This window comes from Ictalurus punctatus, chromosome 2, assembly GCF_001660625.3.
Source record: "Ictalurus punctatus breed USDA103 chromosome 2, Coco_2.0, whole genome shotgun sequence".
NCBI classification, from domain to species: Eukaryota; Metazoa; Chordata; class Actinopteri; order Siluriformes; family Ictaluridae; genus Ictalurus; species Ictalurus punctatus.
The window spans coordinates 4,663,959-4,685,234 of NC_030417.2; the positions used below are offsets into that span (position 1 = coordinate 4,663,959).

Consider the following 21,276-nt stretch of genomic DNA (forward strand, 5'->3'; position numbering starts at 1 on the left):
TGAACTACTTGTTAAGCATTTATTGCTTTTGGGAAAGTTTTGGTACACAAGTTGAAATATATGAAGTCCTGTATTACATCTTTCAAAAAAGAATTATTTATTTACTTAGAATCACTCAAAATAATGAAAAAGAAAACACTGCAACCGAAAAAGTTAAATCCTTGTTTCATGAATTATTATTATTATTATTATTATTATTATTATTATTATTATTATTATTATTATTATTTAGAAGACCCCTATGGTTAAGGGAAGGAAAAGGGTCTTCTTCCTCTTCTTTCTTGGTGCTATGGTGCCTGGTTCGTGGACTTTACACTCTTTGTTGTTAGGATGTTTTGCAGTGTTGTTTGAAAATGTTTCATCTTCATTAATTAAAATAAATAAATAAATATAATAAAATAAATTTAAATTGTGAATTCCTGTTTGTGTAGAGTAGCGGAGGGATGACGTCATTTTGTAAAGCCAAAACCCGGAAACGGGTTAGCATTTTAGTACTTCCGGTTCCATCGTCGCGAAGTCAAAAGCCTGAAATGGTGAACACAAGCTCAAAATATTTTCACGTTTTATTGTACCACATAAAATACACCAGTAATACCCTACTCGTGATTTTTTAAAGCTTTAGCGTGTATTTGGAAAAGGCGGTTGCTAAATGGGACTACAGACGTTGTCGGGGACATTAAACGTCATCACGCCGAACAGGAAAAAACTTTGCAGATAAACTGGTTCAGGTTTGTTGTGCACAATTCCAAAAAAATATGGGGATGAAGATTCACCCACAGAGTAAATCTGTATTATGGAAAGTGTTTTTAAATCAAGTTTGGAAAAGTTGTCGGAAGCTTGGTGATGGGGTCGTTGAGGTTGCGCGACCGTGGTGTAGTTCGTTTATAGCATACGGTTAGCATTGCATTTCTGGGGATTGTATTTAGGCTTCAAAACTTCATAAAAGTTGTGTTCATTTGTGAAAATTATCTTGATGGACAAAACGTGTTAGTATTGTTCACTGTTGTTGATCACAGAGCTTATTTTTTGCAATAATCCAAAAGCCTATGGGAAAATCCTGTTAGGTTTTTGTCGAGGGAACCAGTGTGATGCTAACTTCCGGATTCCGGTACAAACAACATCATTCCTGCGCCACTCTGTGAACTCAACCGATAACAACCTGCTCGCGAAATAAATAAATAAATAAATAATGCATCCAATCACCATTCTGTGTGTTTCACCATCAGAGCAAAACTAGCCAATCTAAATCCTCCATGCTTCGCATGTGACACGAGAGCGGTTATTTACATCTCTACCCATATTCCGATGAATCCCGCCTCCAGCGCTGTGATTGGTTAACACCGACCCATTTTTGTACTTCGATTGGCTGTTCGGGTTACATCCTAATCCTGAATACGAGTGGAATAAAAAATAAAAACGAATTTGAAGCAGCGAGATACTCGTCCAGTCTGTCAAACTCCGGCAAGTGACATTTTCTCTCAGTTTAATATCCCAGTGACACAAGAGCTTAAAGTTTAAAGGTTTGGTGAAATTATGAGCTCTGTTTGAAGAATTAATGTTAGTTAGACATAATGGCAAAAAGAAAAAAAATGAAGGCACCGAGTTAGCAACAGTTAAAATGAGTTAGTAAGGAGTAAGAGGTTAGTAAGGAAGCAAACTAGTGACCTTAGTATTAGTCTAATCTAACTTTCATTCATTCTTAACCCAGATCAAACCTTATAATGATAGAAAGCTGATAAACATATAGTCCATTCAGGTTTATTCATTCATCCAGAGGACGTTATGCCAATACAGAAAACAAAGCCTAGCAAATTTATAATATTACGTTATAACCTCTGTTATTTACCTAATATCTTATTGCTATCAAAAGCTTCCTATTGAAGCTACACATTTTATTTTTTAGGTACATATGATCACTTTTGTACGTATACAATCCTGAATCTTTATACTGTTTTGCTGTACACAGTTTGTCAGCCACCTTCTTCTTGTCCATCAGTAGAAAGGAACCACCGGTGATCAGAGATGACGGACCGCTCACAGCACAGCCGTCACACTCTGTACACTTACTTACCACTTTATTATTTATGATACCTACCTTGTTTGTACACCTGCGTGTACAGTTAGAGAGAGTAGTTTGTGTTGCTGTGGGGTATGTATGGTGTGTATGGGGTAGCACTGCCTCCAGGGTCACTGGTTTGATTCTGAGCTCAGGTTACTGTCTGTGTGGAGTGACGCAGGTTCTTTCCATGTCTGCAGGTTCTCCGGTTTTCCTTCCACCTACTAATAACCTGCAGGATAATATATAATAATAATAATAATTTACACAGATCATCCTGTTCAAAAGTTTACACCCCCCTGGCTCTTAATGTATCGTGTTGCCTTCTTGAGAATCAGTGAATGCTTGCACCTGATATAATAAGGAAAATATGAGTAAAAATGTGTGTGTATTACTATGTTTGAGCATACCAAACTCTACTGGACTCTATTGTACTTGCATGCACAAACTATTAGATCAAATCAAGATGTGTCCATGTAGGCTAGCGCTTTGCTGTTTTGTGTATGTTTTTGTGTGTGACATCTCAAGGTCAGAAGCAGCAGCAGGACCTCCTCATTGTGCTCGACACCAATGTTCTCCTCAGCCACCTGGACTTTGTGAAGAGGATTAGATCCCATGGACTTGGAGGTAGGAGGACAGTGGTCACATGCTCAAGTATGAGAGATCATTTTAGAGATTGATTATTTTTTTTTATAATCGATCCCGATTATTTGCATGTTTACATGCCCAATAACCTATATCCAGAACCGATATTTATTTACTGTTTTACTTCTGTTTTTGACACAAAGATAACACCACCACTGAACTGAACAAACCGTTTTATTTATAACAATTTTGTCAATTTCACTTCCTCCTTGCATACAAAATAAAACAACTCTTATTTATACACGAATAAATAAAATGGTCTATAAGTGTGCAAAAAATAAAGTGCACTGTTACTAAAGTGTCTTTAAAAAAAAAAAAATAATTAAAAAAAAGCTTTGATGAGTTAAACAGATTACATGATTCTGTGAGTTCATCTCTATTTCCTAAACTACATAGCAAGCGTTTATGTAACACATCTCGTTTGTGCATTAATGGCTGTTATGTTAAATAAAGTTCATCAGTTAATTAAAGCAAGTATACTTTACCTGTGCATGTCGTTGTTGAATCGTCTCCCCTCAGATTTAGTGCTGCAATCACGGTCCTGCTCGCAATCTCAAAACGGCCACAAGATGGCGCCATTTATTAATTCTAAACATTATTCTAAAAAGATCTGAAATTGGGATTACAGATTGTACGACAGATCTTGTTTTTCTCAGGCATCCTAGTCCGCACACTTGTTGGACGAGTAACCAATAAAACTCACCATTATGCGGAAAATTCAGTTTGCTTTTAAGCATGTGTATCAGAACTCTTTCAGTAGATGGAATTTGAACTGGAATGAAATGAAGCTCTTGGTCTGTATCTGTGTGATTTGATGCACTCTGCTGATGCCACGTGATTGGCTGATTGCATCACTGCATGAATGAGCATAAATGTTCCTAATAAAGTGGTCAGTGAGTATGTCTGCGTTAGTACGTGCGTGGGTGGGTGGGTGGTGTCAACATCCTCTATAAAGAAGAGTGAAAGATGATATACTTGGAGTTACTTCTCATATCTGCAAATGTAATATTTGACAAATACAAAAAAAATCGAGTTATATATTTATTAATTAGAATACTCTGTTCAGGGTGGGGTTTTTTTATTTGGTGAGCCTTTCAATGCAGAAAACTGTTTTAGTGTTTAGTGTATTTTTATTTTACATTTTGGGCAGTTTTTCCATTGCTGTAGTACTACAACACTACTACTGTTGATATAAAGAGAAAAAAATATGTTAACTTGATCATTCAGATTTAAACAGTATTTGATTTTGAGCAAATACTGAGCAAGGAGATCGGGTTTAACTGGTTAAGTAACTCTTTCTGTGCTGCAGCTCTGGGGTTCCCGATGCTGCTGGTTCCCTGGGTGGTTCTACAGGAGCTGGACTCGTTAAAAAGCAGGAAACTGTCAAAGGCCAGCTGTGGACTACATCTACACCTCCCTGAAGAACCTGGAGCCGCGTCTCTGGAGCCAGTCCATGCAGCAAGTGTCTCACGCTGCCTTGTGGGTTTTTCATTTGTTCTTTATATAAATGCATGCAGCAGCCCACCAGGTGATGGCGCTGGTTGTTAACATTGTTTCAGGCAGTCTGAACGTGGAGGATAATGACGATCTGGTGCTGCAGTGCTGTCTCCTGTACAAGACGTTGTATCCAGGGGGCACTATCATGCTGTGCACGTAAGCCGTACATTCAAGACTCAGAATTGTTCAGGCATCTTTAGGAGGACATCTTTGGGGGTCACATCTGGAATTGTTTTTAATTGTAATTGAACAAAAGACCTTGTTTTCAGCTTCTGATTTGCTGATTTGCTCACAGTGGCCTGCTGGACACCTTTGGATACTTGAATAGTGCTTTTAACAATAAACAATGTCACAATAGACAATAATCTGTTACGAGCATTTACATTTTTAATGAGCAAGAGAGAGGGAGAGTTATTAACTGTTTAATGTTTAATTGTTAATGGAGTAAGTAAAAATAAATAAATAAATAAATAAAATGGACTTGATTGAGGTATTAACACAACATATCTGGTGTAACTTTAGTAATAATAAGGGACGTCACAAATGTTTTATTTAGCTCTGTTTATGTTTAAATAGCAGCCCTGATATCGGATAGTGCTGTAATAATTCATTATATTCTAAAAAGTCAAACAGTCCTGAAGCATATTATGAAGAAGAGTCCTGGGATAGTCTGATCTAAGTATGAGTCCAGCAGCAGTTCTTGGGTACAAATGTACAAAGGTGAGATTATCCACTGAGATTACCCTGAGGTTTAACTCTAAACTGTTTTTTGTTCTTTTTTGTTTTTGAGTTTTTCTTTCATCATTTCCATTATTTTATGGCAACGATAAGAACCTGTGCAGTAAAGCTCTGCTGAGCGGAGTCAAGGCCCTGATTAATGGGCGTTCCCTAAAGTGGTTCTCATCCTATTTATATAGGAGAACCTTTGCTGTGGAATTAGTGAGCTCTATTTCCTGCTCTCAGCCGATCTCATCTGGGGTTCCTCGAGGTTCTTGTCTTGGCCCTGTGCTGTTTTCTCTATATATGCTCCCTTTGGGATTAAACTCTCAAACACAGTGTAGCATATCATTGTTATGTAGACCATACCCAGTTGTATCTGCCTCTGAAATGTAATGATTACTCCAAACTGTCATGTATCCGGAAACTCTGGACTCGAGTTCCCATCAGACTCTGCACTGCACTAAATGTCACATGACCACCTGCACCTGATTCACGTGTCTGTTAATGAGCATTCTTGTGTGTATATATACACTGTGTGCACCGTTTCTCTGTCTTTCGTTGTCTTAGACTTCTGTGTTCCATGTCACTACATTTTGTTTCATGCCATAGTGTTTTGTCTAGTTGTCTTAGTGTCTTTGTTTTGTTGTGTATTTGTTTAATAAACGTTCTTATCTGCGATTGCTTCTGAACCCATCCTTGATTCGTGACACAAACTTGCATCTCTGCTTGATTATTTGGATGAAATAAAGGTGTGGATGGCATCCAGTTTTTTGCAGCTTAATGAGTCAAAATATGAAGTGGTGTTTTTTGGTCCATAAAAGTTAGCCAAACAGCTTGAAATCTGGGCCCTTTAGCCACCAATGTTAGGAATGTTAGGTGAGGAACCCTGGTGTGATTTTTGATTCTGAGCTGAAATGTGAAAAACAAATAAAGTTTCCAAGAATCCAAGAATTTCTTCCTTGGTTCCTCTGATTTTCTGTACACACCTGTCTTGTCTTTCCCCTGATTGGTTCTCATATGTAAGTTCTGTGTTTTCCCTCCTTAGTAGAATTTGTTTGTTTTGTACCCTTTCTAGTTTTCTGGTGTTTGTTTGGTTTTTTGTAATTATTTTATTATTATTATTATTATTTTTAATCTTGTGAACAAACCTAATGAGCCCAATGAACCTAATTATCTATAGACCAGCTGTAGTAGCAGCTTTATAGCACAAGATGTCGCTATTTAGCCGCTTAGCCATAGCTCACTTCCGTCTACTGGTGTGTGGGACTCGGTCCATCAGGTTTCCTAGGGGTCATCTAACAATCTACACTTGATATCATAAAGTATAGAAACATTAATGCGAGGAGAAACTTTACACATTCAAAACACTTAGATTAATTTATAATGCATTCATTTGTTTATTTAGGTAAAATTTCATCTAAAGAAAAGGCTACAAGCAAGCATTAAGAAAATTATGCCTAAGAAAGATAATGCTGATACTATGAAGTAAGATAAAACCACCACATAAGATAAAAAATCTAAAAAAAAAATTTTTATTTTTATTTTTTTTAGAATAAATATTAATGCATATAAAAATTAAAGTGAGTCATGGAAAGAGTGATGAAATCACAATTCAAAAAGAAAAAATGAGACTGTGGTTGCTGTGGTTTCCTGATAATCACACTATATAACAGAGAGACCCTCAGGCAGTGTGACAGTGTGTGTCGTGGTCACTTTGAGGGACTGGTGTGTGTGCAGAAGAATCAGTAATGATGAAGTGCTTGTATCTTTTGTCTGTTGTGTTTCACGTCGCTGCAGGTGAGTGAAGTTATTTTCTATTTTCTGTTACAGAAAGGAGAGAGAATATTAGCCAGTTCTTAGTTCAGCTGCTTTGTGTTTAGTTCATGTGGTTTCTGTCCAGACTGGGTTTACAGTAGGCCGTAGTTCAGCCCTGTTCCTGAACAACCAAATTGTCCAAAGACAGCAGTAATCTTTATACACAAGGTAAACATACACGTCATGCCTTGTGTTATAATCTCCTTATTTAGACCTGTTCAGCTTTGATCATGTGGATTTTTTCTTCCTGATTAACTTCAGTCTAAAATGTACTGATGAAGAGAGGTGGGTGAATGAATAAGCAGGAATCTACAGTGAGATTATTTTACATCCCTATAATACTTACAGTGTATGTTGTAACTAGTAACTGTCACTTCTTCATTCTGGTCTTAACTGTGAATTTCATACCTTTTTCTGCTGTCCCTCTGTCAGTGACCGTCTTCACTTCCTGCATCATGCCGTATGTATGTATGGGTATATATATAATGAGCGAGAGAGAGATGTTTTTTTTTTTTTTTTTTAAATTAGTTGCATGCCTTTATCAATACTGTCTTCACATTTTCAAAACTTACAACAGCGGTCTATGTGGACTGAACTGTGTCACTCTCATTACTTATAAATAAATTGTTGTAAAACTAAATAAACTAACTTGAAAAAAAAACAATAACAGCGTGTGTGTGTGTGCCTTTTGCCTTTTGAGGAGGTTAACAAACTGATCCACCTTACGTTTTTCAGAGAAAAACAGAGAATCACATGTAGACACAATCATAAAAATAAGCATACATACCAACAGTGAAAAAAATAAATAAAAAGTCAAGTAAAAGCGAACCTAAAAAAGATAAATAACGTTACAATGATGGACTCCATTGTGATGTACGAGAGGAATTTTCTTCCTGTTTTCTTCCAAACAAAAAGCTGCATCGTAATGACGTAAGCGTGTTCAGGCCCAGAACGTTCATTGTAAGTGCAGGTCAGCGGGGGGGGGGGGGGGGGGGGGGGCACACTACAAGACAACCGGGCCTAGTGTGAGTACGCCCTAAATTAAGGGAACAAGTTTGAGTACAGTCGACTTATTGGGGTTTTCAGTGTGTTACCTGATATTAGTGTTTTTCAGGTCATTGTGTTATGAATGAAAAGGTGCTCCTGTGGATGGAGAGAGAGAGAGAGAGAGAGAGAGAGAGTGCGTGTTCTGGTAGAATGAGTTGATTTTGAGGCGTGTATGAAGTGTTTGGTGGTTTTAGTGCATGTTGGATGTGAGGGTAACTGCTGTACTGAGCTTCATGTTGATGAAGAGAAGGGTTTTGAAAAAGGGACCTCAGTGTTGTGAAAGGTATGTAACCACGTGTAAAAAAGATTGTAAGGGATGTATGACCGTGTGCGTGTTGAGTGTGGAGTGTTACTCAGTATTCTCTGTACATGGCACAATGTCGGTTAACTGATGCTGTGAGAAAGAGGAAGTAGCCATTCTCCCATCAGCCCCCATGCTGCCCTGGCCACAATCATGTGGTTACTCTGACATGCTGAGTGTCTCACACTGGCTCTAACATGAGAACACTAGTTATGTGCACAACTGTGACTCCAGATAACTTGCAGAGGTGTAAGAATCACACAGATACCTTCCTGTGTGTGTGCGCATGCTGAGACCAGGGGTCTAGCTAGGGCTAATTTCGATGTGATTACAGCGAGCAAACCCCGGAGAGAAATGCCCGGATGGTGTACTGGTTCCAGTGAAATTTTGCAGCGTGCAACCGATGGACACTACGCGAATCAAAAATCCCATAATGCAACAGGACTGGTGTGGACGAGCTCAGAAAAAAATGGCGGAAGACATTGTCGGCTCTTTTTAAGTATTAAACCTTAAGGGTTAAACAGGACTTGTTTAACAATACCCGAATAAATTGTTAACTTGTTGAAGGTTTAAACAAGTAAACAGTTGTTACAGCGTTTGAAACCTGTTTTGTGATCTCCATCATGCCTTAGCCGGCCAAGCTAACTGGAAAAACTGGGTGAGCACTCTGCTGCCTGAGAGCCACCGGACTTCAGTATGGTGGTGTTCACTTCCCATCTCCTCACACAGAAGAAGACTCATGAATTGGATTATAGTGAGGAAGACTTGCACAGCATCGGCCTCACTCTCACTTCCCGTTGACCACCATGATCCAGTGGCAAGACCGAGTCAAGACGACTGAAGATGGTGTGATTCATACACATATTCATATACTACAGACACGCCAATCCGCCTACTATGCATGTCTTTGGACTGGGGGAGGAATCCGTGGGCATTTGTGCTTGTAATGGGCGACTTTTGATGTAATTCACCATTCTGTCAGCATCGTCTAAAACAGTCTTTAAATCCGTGGGCATTCTCTTAGCAGCTAATGCCTCTCTGTGAACGCAGCAATGTATGTGAGTGAGCAGTGGGGCCGAGTCTCTGACCTGCTTTCATAGAACGAGAACCATCAGTCGCCACTGCACTGTCCTGCAGAGTTTAATTCTATCCCTAATCACACACACCTGAAAGATCTAACCAAAGATTTATGCACAGAAAATTACAGGCAGGTGTGTTTGATTAACATTTTTATGAGTGAACTAACTAACCAGCCTCCTAAATGAACAAATCACTTCAAAAAGACTCGTGTCCCAGTAAAAAGGGTTTAGCGACGCCCCTATTCTTGACAACTGCACAATTACACTAAACTGTATTGTATGTCTTCCGTTTATTTTCAGATTAATCTCACATTATTAAGACATTAATAATAGTCAATTATTCTAATTATTACACATAAATATTAAGAGATTAAATACAAAGATATAAAGATTAGATACAAAGATTAATTTAACTCGTCCAATACTTTGATTATAAAACGATGTTCAAGAGATCAAGCTCAAATTTTTTTGATAAGTAGCCTATTTTCCTGTAACCTGTACGTCACGTCTTCATTCTGGTCTTAGCTGTAAATAGATGCGTGTGACTTTCACACCTTTTTCTGCTGTCCCTCTGTCAGTGACCATCTTCACTTCCTGCATTTTATATGAGAGACAGCAGAAAAAGGTGTGAAATTCACACGCATCTATTTACAGCTAAGACCAGAATGAAGACGTGACAGTTACAAGTAAATGACTTTTCTATTACACTTTGCATTATTACATACATACATATATACATAGAGAGAGTTTTTGTTTTTTTTAAGTTGCATGCCTTCCAAAGCTCAAGCGCGGTCGATGTGGACTGAACTGTGACACTTTCATTACTTTGACAAAATTCAAAAAAATAAATTCAGTAAATAAATAATAATGAATAAATTGATTTCAAATAATAATAACAGCTAATTTCCAGTTTAGTGTTACACAGCTGTTGTGTTTTTGATTCATTACCATCTATACAAAAGGGGAACTCTGTGGATCTATGAGCAGTGTGGTGATGCAGTGGGTAGCGTTGTCTCCTCACAGCTCCAGGGTCCTCGCTTCAGTCCTGAGCTCAGGCTTCTGTCTGTGTGGTTTCTGTGCTTGTTCTCCCCATGTCCATGTGGGTTTCCTCTGGGTTCTCTGGTTTCCTCCCACCTTCTAAAATACACCAGTAGCTGGACTGACCAAGATAAATTGCCCCTAGTTATAATTATGTGTGTGTGGTTGGTTGTGTTTCCTGCAGTTGAATGCTCTACAATTTCTTTACCTTCTGGAGCGTGGTCAAAAACGTGGAGGAACAGTTCAGTAAATCGATCGTGAGTTGAGGTGTGTTCCCCTCCTTGGTTCCAGACTGCGGTCGTCCAGGTTAACTCCTTGCCCTTTGAGAAGGTTAATAAACTGATCCACCTTACGTTGTTCAGAGAAATACAGAGAACATTGGAGTAGGAACCCTTGACACTGAGCAGGCAAAGGGTCAAGCAATGTACAAACTTATACAAAAAATATTCAGAGTATGAGACTATAATGATGAAACAAGAAAATAAACATGGGTCGAAAATAGAAATGGCACGCATGATTCAAAGGCTTGATACATCAGATGAGGAAAGAGAGCTGAACAAATCCTCCACAAAGTCTATGTGTAGTGAGCGTGTTTATATAGTGTGGAGTGGTGATTGAGTCCAGGTGTGTGCAGTCAGTAATGGGGTGAGCTTGAGCGTGGGAACTGGGAGTTGGAGTCCATGGTAGCCATATTTGTAGTCGATGGTAGCCATATTTGTAGTCGGAGGTGCATGCTGGGAAATGGAGTCAGATGCCAAATTCTGTGTTGACATGGCAGACACATCATCCTCTTTTGTGTAAGAAGACTGCTATACATGATCTTGTTTGGGACTTTTGTGGTGAAATTTGAAGTCTCCTGTCTTCATGTATAAAAAAAAAAAGTGTGATTGAGTGTGTAAAGACCTACCAGTTCACCAAGGACTTAAATTAGTCAGTACTTCATCCTGAACTAAGCTCTCAACACTGTGTTTAGACTGATGGTACTCTTAGTCCCAGTCCTAGTGAACTAGCATGAGGATGTGTTTTCTGAGAGAGACTTCGGAGCACTTCTGTAACACACTCTGGATAAGAGCATCTGCCGAATGCCGTAAATTTAAATGCTAATGTTAATCTTTTTGTGCACACTTTTTTCAGTCTGCTTGATCGATATCTTACATGCATATGTGTGTCTATATACAGTATGTGTAGTGAATATATATACTTTTTGTCACATTCTTGGAATGACCATTGTTTCATGATGTGATTTTGAATATTCTCTCTGAAATTTGTGTATTTTTGATTTACTGGAGTATATTCCAGTGTTTCTGAATAATTCCTGTTACATCTACTGTAGTAGCTTCTATACAATTGTAATGGAACATATGTTTATGTAAAAATAAATTCAGTGATGTATCTGGTAGTGCACTGTAGACCATAATGTTGTCTTTATTTAAGCAATCAAGTAATCACGACAAAACATTGCTTAAATTGTTGTGATTTGGACCCATAAATCAAAAATCTAAGTTAATTTAAGTTATTTACCTACAAAATAAATAAACTTAACATTTCAAGTGTTCTGAACTCAAAATCATGATTTATTAAAATAGCTCACGCTGGTCTTTCTTTGGTGTGATTGGCTTGTTGGCAAATGATCCATGTTTTGTTTGGAGGTGACGGTGTAACTTGCATGGTTTCAGTGCCTCATTAACGAGAGTCTCTGAGCATAGCACACAGACAGGCGTGGGTCTGTCAGCAGGTCCAACACTTGTAAATCTGAAGGACAAGTACTCCTCGCTGTACTTACGAGTCTTTCTTTAATCATAATGCAATCAGGTCGACTTGATGAGGTTGAAGATGCACTGTCGTACTCCACTCCTCTTTTATAGAGCAGCCATCCATGCATTTTGGAATAGGCGGGTAATTGTCTGAGTGACTGAAATCGTTATAAGTAACTTAATACAATTACAAACAAGCAACGTTTCTCACCTCACTATAATGAAAATAATGTTAATTTTGATATTTCAAACTGATATTATCAGAAATATTTTGATTTAATTTGATTGATTTAGTCTAGTCCCCAGTTCGGGAAGCACTGGTCTACAGAAATGTTTCACTAGACTACACGTTATATCAACTTAACATTAACATTGATAAACACAGTCTGTACATCAGCTGACGCTTTAGGAAGTCTTTTAAATACATAAATATTTATTTAGGTTCATGTCAGTTGTTATGAAGGGTTTATGTAGGTGTCATGTAGCCCTATGAAGATGTCCCTTAAGAAATGTCTTACCTTTATTTATAAGATAAGGTACATGCCAAAATGATGATAACTATTTTTTGTTCTTGTGCAAGGTGAAGTATCTTAATTGTGATTATTATTTCCAACTGTAAGAGCATCATTACCTGAAATAAAATTATTAAAGCCAATATTAAAGATTATTAAAGATTTAGCAGTTATTAAAATAAAAATAAGCCAGTATAGGTTCAGTGTTGGGTATCAGAGTCCTGATATTGGATTCTTATAGAGAATTTAAACAGGTGATTGGCTCATACTGTCACCAACCTTGAGACGTTACGGAAGCAGGAGCGGGAGGCAGGTGAACAGCATAGGATCGGGAAGTTCAAGAAGCGTAGTCGTAGAGTAGGCAAGGGTCAAGCGATCGGGCGAACAATACAAATGGGGATATCCAGAAAGCGGAGTCGAGACAGAAAGCAAGGGTCAAGGATCACAAGAAACAACGAACTAGATCGGCTTGGTAACGCAGCAAACTAGGCTACTGAGCGTATACTTCGCGCCGATTCTAGGTGGATGTCTTCTCTAAGTACTAGTGTGTGATTGGTGCCAGGTGTGTTTGATCAGAACTCCGGGGATGGGGAGCGCATGCGTGCCTGAGAAGTGAGTATTGCATCCTGGGAATTTGAGTTCTGATCAGACCGAGCTGTGACAGAACCAACCCCCCCCCCCCCCCCCCCCCCCCCCCCAAAGGGCTCACTCCGGGAGCAGAGTTCTTTCTTGGCCTCCCCTGGGGTCGTGGACCTGGGAGATGAGGATGAGTTGTGTGAAAGTCCTTGGTAAGCTGTGGATCAAGTATATCCTGCCTGGGAACCCAGCACTGTCCCTCCCACCTCCGACCAAATACTCCAGCTTGCCCCTCATGTGTCTCGAGTTGAGGATTTTCCTGATGCGGTAAGCTGGTTGTCCATCAATTTCCAGAGGGGTCGGGGGAGTTTCAGCTGGTACTTCGGTGGCTAGAGGACCGTTGACAACAGGTTTGAGACGTGATACGTGGAATGAAACGTACGGACTTGGAGAACCGGTCCACTGCGACTAGAATTGTGGTATCTCCTTGGGATCTAGGCAGGTCTGTTACGAAATCTACAGATATGTGTGACCATGGGTGTTCGGGGATAGGTAAGGGTTGAGCCTCCCAGCGGGGAGGGTCCGAGGTACTTTACTCTGTGCGCACGATTAAGAGGACTTCACCACCTTGTGTATGTCTCCTATCATATTGGGCCACCAGTATTTCTCTTCCAGGAGATGGTGTGTGCGTTGTGTACCTGGATGTCCCGTACCGAGTACCGTGTGTGCCCAGATGATGAGTTCTTGGCGGTACTCTTCGGGTACGAAGAGTTTGTTAGGAGGACACATTACAGGTACTTGGCACTGGGGAATCTGTTCTAGTTCCGCGTCCAGCTCCCACTCTAGCGCACTGATAACACATAAAGGACGAATGATGTACTCCCCCTGCTCGTTGACCCGTTCTGTCTGATCGAGACGAGACAGATCATCCGCTTTTGTGTTCTTGGACCCGGGTCTGTAGGATAACGTGAATTGAAATCTAGTGAAGAATAGGACCCATCGGGCCTGGCGGGGTGTGAGTCGCTTTGCAGTGCGAAGGTACTCCAGGTTCTTATGGTCCGTAAAGATGACAAATGGATGTGTAGCCCCCTCTAACCAGTGTCTCCACTCTTCCAGCGCTAACTTAACTGCCAAGAGTTCCCGATTTCCCACATCGTAGTTTCTCTCGGCTGGGGAAAGCATTCGCGAGAAGAAGGCCACCAGGTGAAGTTTTGGATTCTCTCCAAATCGTTGGGACAGAATGGCTCCTACCCCGGTCTCTGACGCATCCACCTCCACTATAAACGGTCTGGATGGTCTGGATGTTTGATGAGGGGTGCAGTAGTGAAGGCTTTCTTGAGCTTGTCGAAGGCGGATTGGGCAGTTGAATTCCATGCCAGACGTTTGGGTTTCCCCTTTAGCAGGGATGTGAGGGGGTTGGCGATGGCACTGAAATTCCTGATAAATTTCCTGTAGAAGTTCGCAAACCCCAGAAACCTCTGTAGTTCCTTGATCATCGTGGGTGTGGGCCAGCTTACTACCGCCTGGACCTTTTCTTGGTCCATGGAGATCCCCTCGGGGCTGATGACGTATCCCAGAAACGTGATGGTGGTTCTATGGAATTCACACTTCTCGGCTTTAACATATAACTGGTGACGGAGCAGTCGCTGTAGCACTCGGCGAACGTGGTGAACATGTTCTTAACGGGAGTCAGAGTATATCAGTATGTCGTCGATGTAGGCAATCACATGGCGTCCCAGCATGTCACGTAACACATCGTTAATTAAACATTGGAAGACCGAGGGGGCGTTAGAAAGACCTGATACTCGTAGTGGCCTGAAGTTGTGCAGAACCCAGTCTTCCATTCATCTCCCTCTCGGATCCGGACCAGGTTGTATGCACTGCGTAAGTCCAGTTTCGTGAAGATGGTGGCCATGCGTAATTGTTCCAGAGCGGCTGGTACTAGAGGGAGTGGGTAGCGGTACTTGACGCAACATTGGTTTAGTCCTCGGTAGTCGATGCACGGTCGTAAACCTCCTCCCTTCTTCTCCACGAAGAAAAATCCCGCGGATGCTGGAGAAGTGGATGGTCGTATATATACCCTTGGTGCAATGCCTCCTGAATGTACTCTTCCATAGCTTTTTGCTCAGTGATCGTTAACGGGTAGACCCTCCCTCATAGTGGTGTAGTGCCTGGGAGCAAATCAATAGCGCAGTCGTAATCACGGTGGGGAGGTAGTCCGCTCGCCTTCTTCCTACTGAATACCTCTATGAGGTCATGGTAAACACTGGGGATCTGAACGTTATCTGCCTTATCTGGGCTTTCAATGGAGGTGGATGCTACGGAGATCACAGGGACTTGAAGACAGTGATTAATACAGTGAGCTGACCAGCGCGTGATTTCCCTTTGGTTCCATGAAATTTGGGGATTGTGATGTTCGAGCCAAGGGAGACCGAGAACCACTGGGTGCCGAGCCGTCACTATGACATGGAACGTGATCTTCTCCTGATGAAGGGCACTGGTTCGGAGGTTAACAGGTTCGGTGCAGTGGGTGATTAAGCCATCTCCTATGGGGGCCCCATCAGAGGACGAACGGGGATGTTATATTGGCGTACGGTCTCTTGGTTAATGAAATTCCCCGCCGCTCCCGAGTCGATCAGCGCTTCTAAAACACAGGAAACACTTCAGTAACCCACTATAACGGGCAATACGAAGGCAGACTGAACAGAGTGCTGGGTAATGGGTTCGAAACTCACCCCTGCCTGAGATGGTCTGGCAGTTTTGGCTTCCCCTCAACTAGAGCCCTGTTTGAGAGGGCATTGTTGCACGAAGTGGCCCTTCTCACCGCAATAGAAACAACAGTGTTCACGGCGCCGTCGTTCTCTTTCCTGCATGCTCACACGAGTCTGTCCCAGCTGCATGAGTTGACTAGAGTGCTCAGGTGTCAGTGCTTCCGCCTCATCGCGTCTGGGACGGCGGCTACGTAGTAGACGATCCAGGCGGATAGCTACGTTGATGAGTGAGTCGAGGGTCAAAAGATCATCGCGGCATGCCAGCTCCGTTAAGATGTCAGCATTTAATCCCCGGCGAAACATGGCTTTTAGAGCGGGTTCATTCCATCCTCTCCGGGCGGCGACCGTGCGAAATTCGAGGGCGTAATCCGCCACACTCCGTAATCCCTGCGCCATGGACAATAAGTCCTCCCCAGTCTCCCGGCTGTCTGGAGAGTGATCAAATACCGTGCGGAAGCGTGATGTCAGCTGCTCAAACGTGCTGATACGGTTCCCTTCCTGTTCCCATTCCGCGGTAGCCCAGAGGAGAGCTTTCCCGGTTAAAAGTTCCATGAAGTGGATGATCTTCTGACTCTCCGTCATGTCTGGGTACGTGGAGAAAAACAGGGAGCACTGGAGTAAAAAACCTAGGCAGCGTGCGGGATCTCCATCATACTTCTCCGGCGCTGGAGTGGGAGGTAAGCGTGGGGTCGGCACCGTAGGAGGCTGCGCAGCTTGATTTAACCGAGCTACCTGCTCAGTTAGGTGGGCGAGACGGTGATCATGTTCGCTAAGCATCCGGCCATGTCCCTCGATGGCGTTCGGCCAACGACCTCCCGCTGCCTCCATTAATAGGCGAAGTATTCTGTCACCAACCTTGAGACGGTACGGAAGCAGGAGCGGGAGGCGGGTGAACAGCGTAGGATCGGGAAGTTCAAGAAGCATAGTCGTAGAGTAGGCAAGGGTCAAGCGATCGGGCGAACAATACAAATGGGGATATCCAGAAAGCGGAGTCGAGACAGAAAGCAAGGATCGAGGATATAAAAAATAAAATAAAACAGGGCATCTTTTGGCTATACACTCTGTATGTTATAGCTTTTCAAATAAATTGTGCATAAATGAAAAACCCACGTTCCCTCTCCCTCTGTATTTTCTTTTTGCTATGGAGAGGCGGAGCTTAGCCTGCCTTTTATCTAGCTGTCAGTGGAGACCAGTGTTGATAACTTAGCGACTTTTCAGACCCATTTGAAAAGTCATTTAGCTCCCATTTAGACCCATTTAGCGACCTTTTTTTTTTTTTTTTTTTTTTAGACTTTTTGGACAAACCTTAGCAACTGTCCAAATGTGTCCAGTTCTGTCCTGCAGGCACGAGGTGTTGCTTTCCTGCTGCACTCTCACCTCTCTCTGCGTCTGCTCTGTTCAGTGGGGGGTCGAGAGCCGGTGCAACACATCCCGGTGATCGCACGGCAGCTGACATAGACGTGAATGTAAAAAGAAGCAAACGCCGGTGTCCCACTGATTGATTTAACAATGTCATGGATAACGAGACACACACTTCATCCCAATTACATAATTCATATGTGAATGTTTTTAGAATGCACGATGAATGGAATGCATGTAAAATAGTCCACGTTATTACAGCCTAGTTCTCTTGTTCAAAGTAGTGATAGAGTTCAGAAACATTTTATATCATTCATGTTCCATACCTGTCTGTTATAGTTTTATAAAAGTCATAAGTTATTTTTTAAAAATCATTAAAGTTATGAAAAGTTATTTTAAAAAGTACAAAAAAAATCTATCAAAACAGATTATAGATTAAGTTAGGGAGGCGGGAGGGAGGGTGGGAGGAGAGGGGAGTGAGGGAGGGAGAGAGAGGCATGAGGGAGGGAGGGAGGGAGGAGATGAAAGGGGAGGGAGGAGAGGGAAGTGGAGGGAGGGAGGGAGGGAGTGGAGGGGGAGCACAACAATACAACTCTGTTTAGGGCACCCATTTGGCCAGTAGCGGACCTGATTCTGCCTTAACATTACACTTGTCACAAATGGATGTGAAATTCTGGAAACAGACGTCTCAAACAGGTTTGATGAAGTTTTACAGGTAAAAGAAACTTAATTTTGCATTTATTTATTTAAAAATAATTTTAAAGTCTTAAATAATGTGCATCTTACAAATGATTAGTTAAGAAAGATGTTTAATTTTGACCGTAACAGCTGCATCTTTTGTGACGAGCATATAGAAACATCTGACCATCTATTCTCTGAGTGTAGTTTTGTTAAAACATTTCAGGAGGACATACCGTATCTAAACGCCTAGACACAAAACCCATCAAATAAATAAGACAAAATCATATTGTATTTGGTATGTTAATAGAAGACAAAAAAGTCAAACTACTGGTTAAGAATTTATTGCTTAAAAAAAGTTAGATCCTTGTTTCATGAATGAGTATTATTATTATTATTATTATTATTATTATTATTATTATTATTATTATTATTATTCGAGGAAGAAAAACGGTCGTCTTCTTCTTTCTTTGTACTTTAATGAATTTGCATACAGAATGACATCATCCCTGCCCCACTCTATTGCTGTGGTGCCTGGTTTGTGGACTTTACACTCTTTGTTGTAAGGATGATGTTTTTGCATGATGTCTGAAAATGTTTCATCTTCATTAATTTAAATAAATAAATATTTAATAAAATAAAATTGTGAATTCCTGACTGTATATGAACTCAACTGATAACAACCTGCTCGCAAAATAATAATAATAATAATAATAATAATAATAATAATAATAATAATAATAATTGTTCCAATCCTCAAAAAGCAGATCCCAAAATTCAGCTGATTTCAACTTTTCCCTCAAATCCGTACTGAAAGTCAGTGCTATGAATTATTCGTGTTCCCCCTTCATGTGAATGATATACCACTCCTAGCCACTCCTAGCCCATTCAATAATACCATATCCTCAGCATACAAACACACAGGAAGTGAGTATTTAGTTTTATAGAAGGAGAAAAACGTTACACAGTGCCATCCATTGCTCTTCATTCACCTTGTTTTGTCATCTAGCAAGTGGGCGGCTGGATATTTCATCTTGACTAGTCTGAATATTATTAATAGCTTGTACAACACTTGTATGCTCATTATTCTTTTCATGCTTGTTAAACGCTGGATGACTGAAATTCTCTGTCCCTGCATAGAAGGCACTAGTTTTGTCTGCTAGATGGGGATGTGAACTGCATATCTTACACCACATTTGACTGCCCTCTGACTCGGTCCCTCGGGCTTCCTAGGGGTCATCTAACAAATTTAACTTGAGCTGATAAAGTATAGAAACAGCCATTAGGATCAAGATTAATGCGAGGAGAAAACTGTACAAAATCAAAACACTTCGTAATGCATTTAATAATTTTACTGTGAACACCTTTTCCTCTTTGTTCCTCTGTTAACTCTTCCCAAACAGGTACAGACAGATAAAGCCCCTCAACATTTACGCATTCCTTTGCCCTGAATAACATTTGCCCGTATTCCTATGACTTCCTGAAAACCATATATGGTGTTGTTCCTGTCTTACATTGATATGCTTCCTGTTTTATGCAAATATGCCCTTCCACCTAGCCAATCAATAGTTACCCCATTGTCTCTGTTGTGTGTGAGCATGATATATATACGCTGCCTTTCTTTGAATAAATGAGAGCTCTTGCCATTTGAATTTCCTGTATCAGTGTATCATTTGGCAAACTCTCCCAAGCGCTTTTTGTGGGATGTGTGTAGCGGGGCGAGGGTGCGGTCTTTTTGTGGATTTTCTCTTTCTCTTTTCCTAAAATCGCAACCCTCTCTTCACAAATCCTAACAGTTTTCTGGGGGCTCGTTCCGGGATATCAGTTCACAATTCCTAACAGCATTCTTATGTTTATTTAGGTCAAATTTCATAGAAAAAAAAGGCTACATGCAAGCATTAAGAAAATGGCACCTAACACAGATAGCAATGATGATACTATGAAGTAAGATAAAGCCACCACATGAGCAAATACTAACCCCTTTGCCATAACAGTTGGGATTTTTTTCTAAAATGCAATAAAAACTAAAATCTGTGATTTGTCAACTCTCTTGAAACTTTAATTAACTGACAAAAGTACAAACAAAAGATAATCAATGTTTTCACTGACCAACTTAATTGTGTTTTGTAAATATAAACAAATTTAGCAATTGATGCCTTCAACACACTCAAAAAAAAGTTGGACAAAGGCATGTTTACCACTGTGTTACATCACACTTCCTTTTAATTACACTTTTTAATCGTTTGGGAACTGAGGATATTAACTGTTGCAGTTTTGCAAGTGGAATTTTAGCCGATTCTTGCTTGATACAAGACTTCAGCTACTCAACAGTTCTTAGTCGCCATTGTCTGATTCTCCTCTTCATGATGCACCATAGGAGACAGATCTGGACTGCTGGCAGGCCGCTCAAGCACACGCACTCCGTGTCTACGAAGCCATGCTGTTGTAGCACATGCAGAATGAGGCCTGGCATTGTCCTGATAAAGTAACCATGGACTTCCTGGGAAAAGACGTTGCCTTGATGGCAGCATGTGTCTCTCTTAAACCCCAATATATGCCTCAGCATCAATGGTACCTTCACACATTTGCAAGTCACCCATGCTATGGGCACTGATGCACCCCATACATTGCACCTTTCACTTATAACAGTCTGGTTGGTCTTTTTCATCTTTGTCAGAGAACTCGACATCCGTTTTTCCCGAAAACAAGCTGAAACATGGACTCATCTGACCACAGCACGCCTTTCCACTGCCTTTCAGTCCATCTGAGATGAGCTCAGGCCCAGAGAACTCGGCGGTGTTTCTGCATAGAGTTGATGTATGGCTTCCTCCTTGTGTAAAAGAGTTTCAGGTTGCATTTCTGGATGCAGCAGCTGACTGCGTTAAGTGATAACGGTTTTCCGAAGTACTCCCGAACCCATGTGGTTATATTTATCACAGTAGCATGATGATCTTTCAGGCAAAGCCGCCTGAGGGCTCGAAGATCATACACATTCAACAGTGGTTTCGGCCTTCCCCTTTAAGCAATGAGATTTCCCCATTTTCTCTGAATCGTTTCACAATATTATGGACTGTAGATGGTGAAAGATCTAAATACTTTGCAATCTTGTGTTGAGCACGGTTCTTTTTGAACTGACTGACAATTCTCGTACGAAGCTTGGAACATAATGGTGAGCCACGACCCATCCTTGCTAACAAAGACTGAGCTTTTGGTGGATGCTCCTTTTTTGACCAGAACTTGATCCTCCAAAATGGTTTTATTTGAATATTCTATAAACTTTTCAGTCTAATTTTGCCTTTGTCCCAACTTTTTTAGAGAGTGTTGAAGGCATCAAATTCTAAATTTGTTTATATTTACAAAATACAATTAAGTTGGTCGGTGAAAACATTGATTATCTTTTCTTTGTACTTTTGTCAGTTAATTAAAGT

General features: G+C 40.8%; 1 protein-coding gene across 8 annotated transcripts in view; it reads left to right on the forward strand.

The window, feature by feature from the left end:
* The first annotated feature begins 265 nt into the window (after positions 1-265).
* The window catches only part of LOC108261157 (transcriptional protein SWT1), a 106,300-nt gene continuing 85,289 nt past the window's right edge, over positions 266-21,276 (forward strand). For 2 of the 8 annotated variants that reach the window (XR_008398087.1, XM_053686802.1), the window contains exon 1: positions 276-533. Coding sequence is in view for 3 of the 8 variants with exons in the window: in XM_053686802.1 (XP_053542777.1) it covers positions 444-533 (90 nt within the window). In the remaining 5 variants the exon portion in view is untranslated. The other 6 variants (XR_008398088.1, XR_008398089.1, XR_006981929.2 and 3 more) reach the window with 6 other exon arrangements.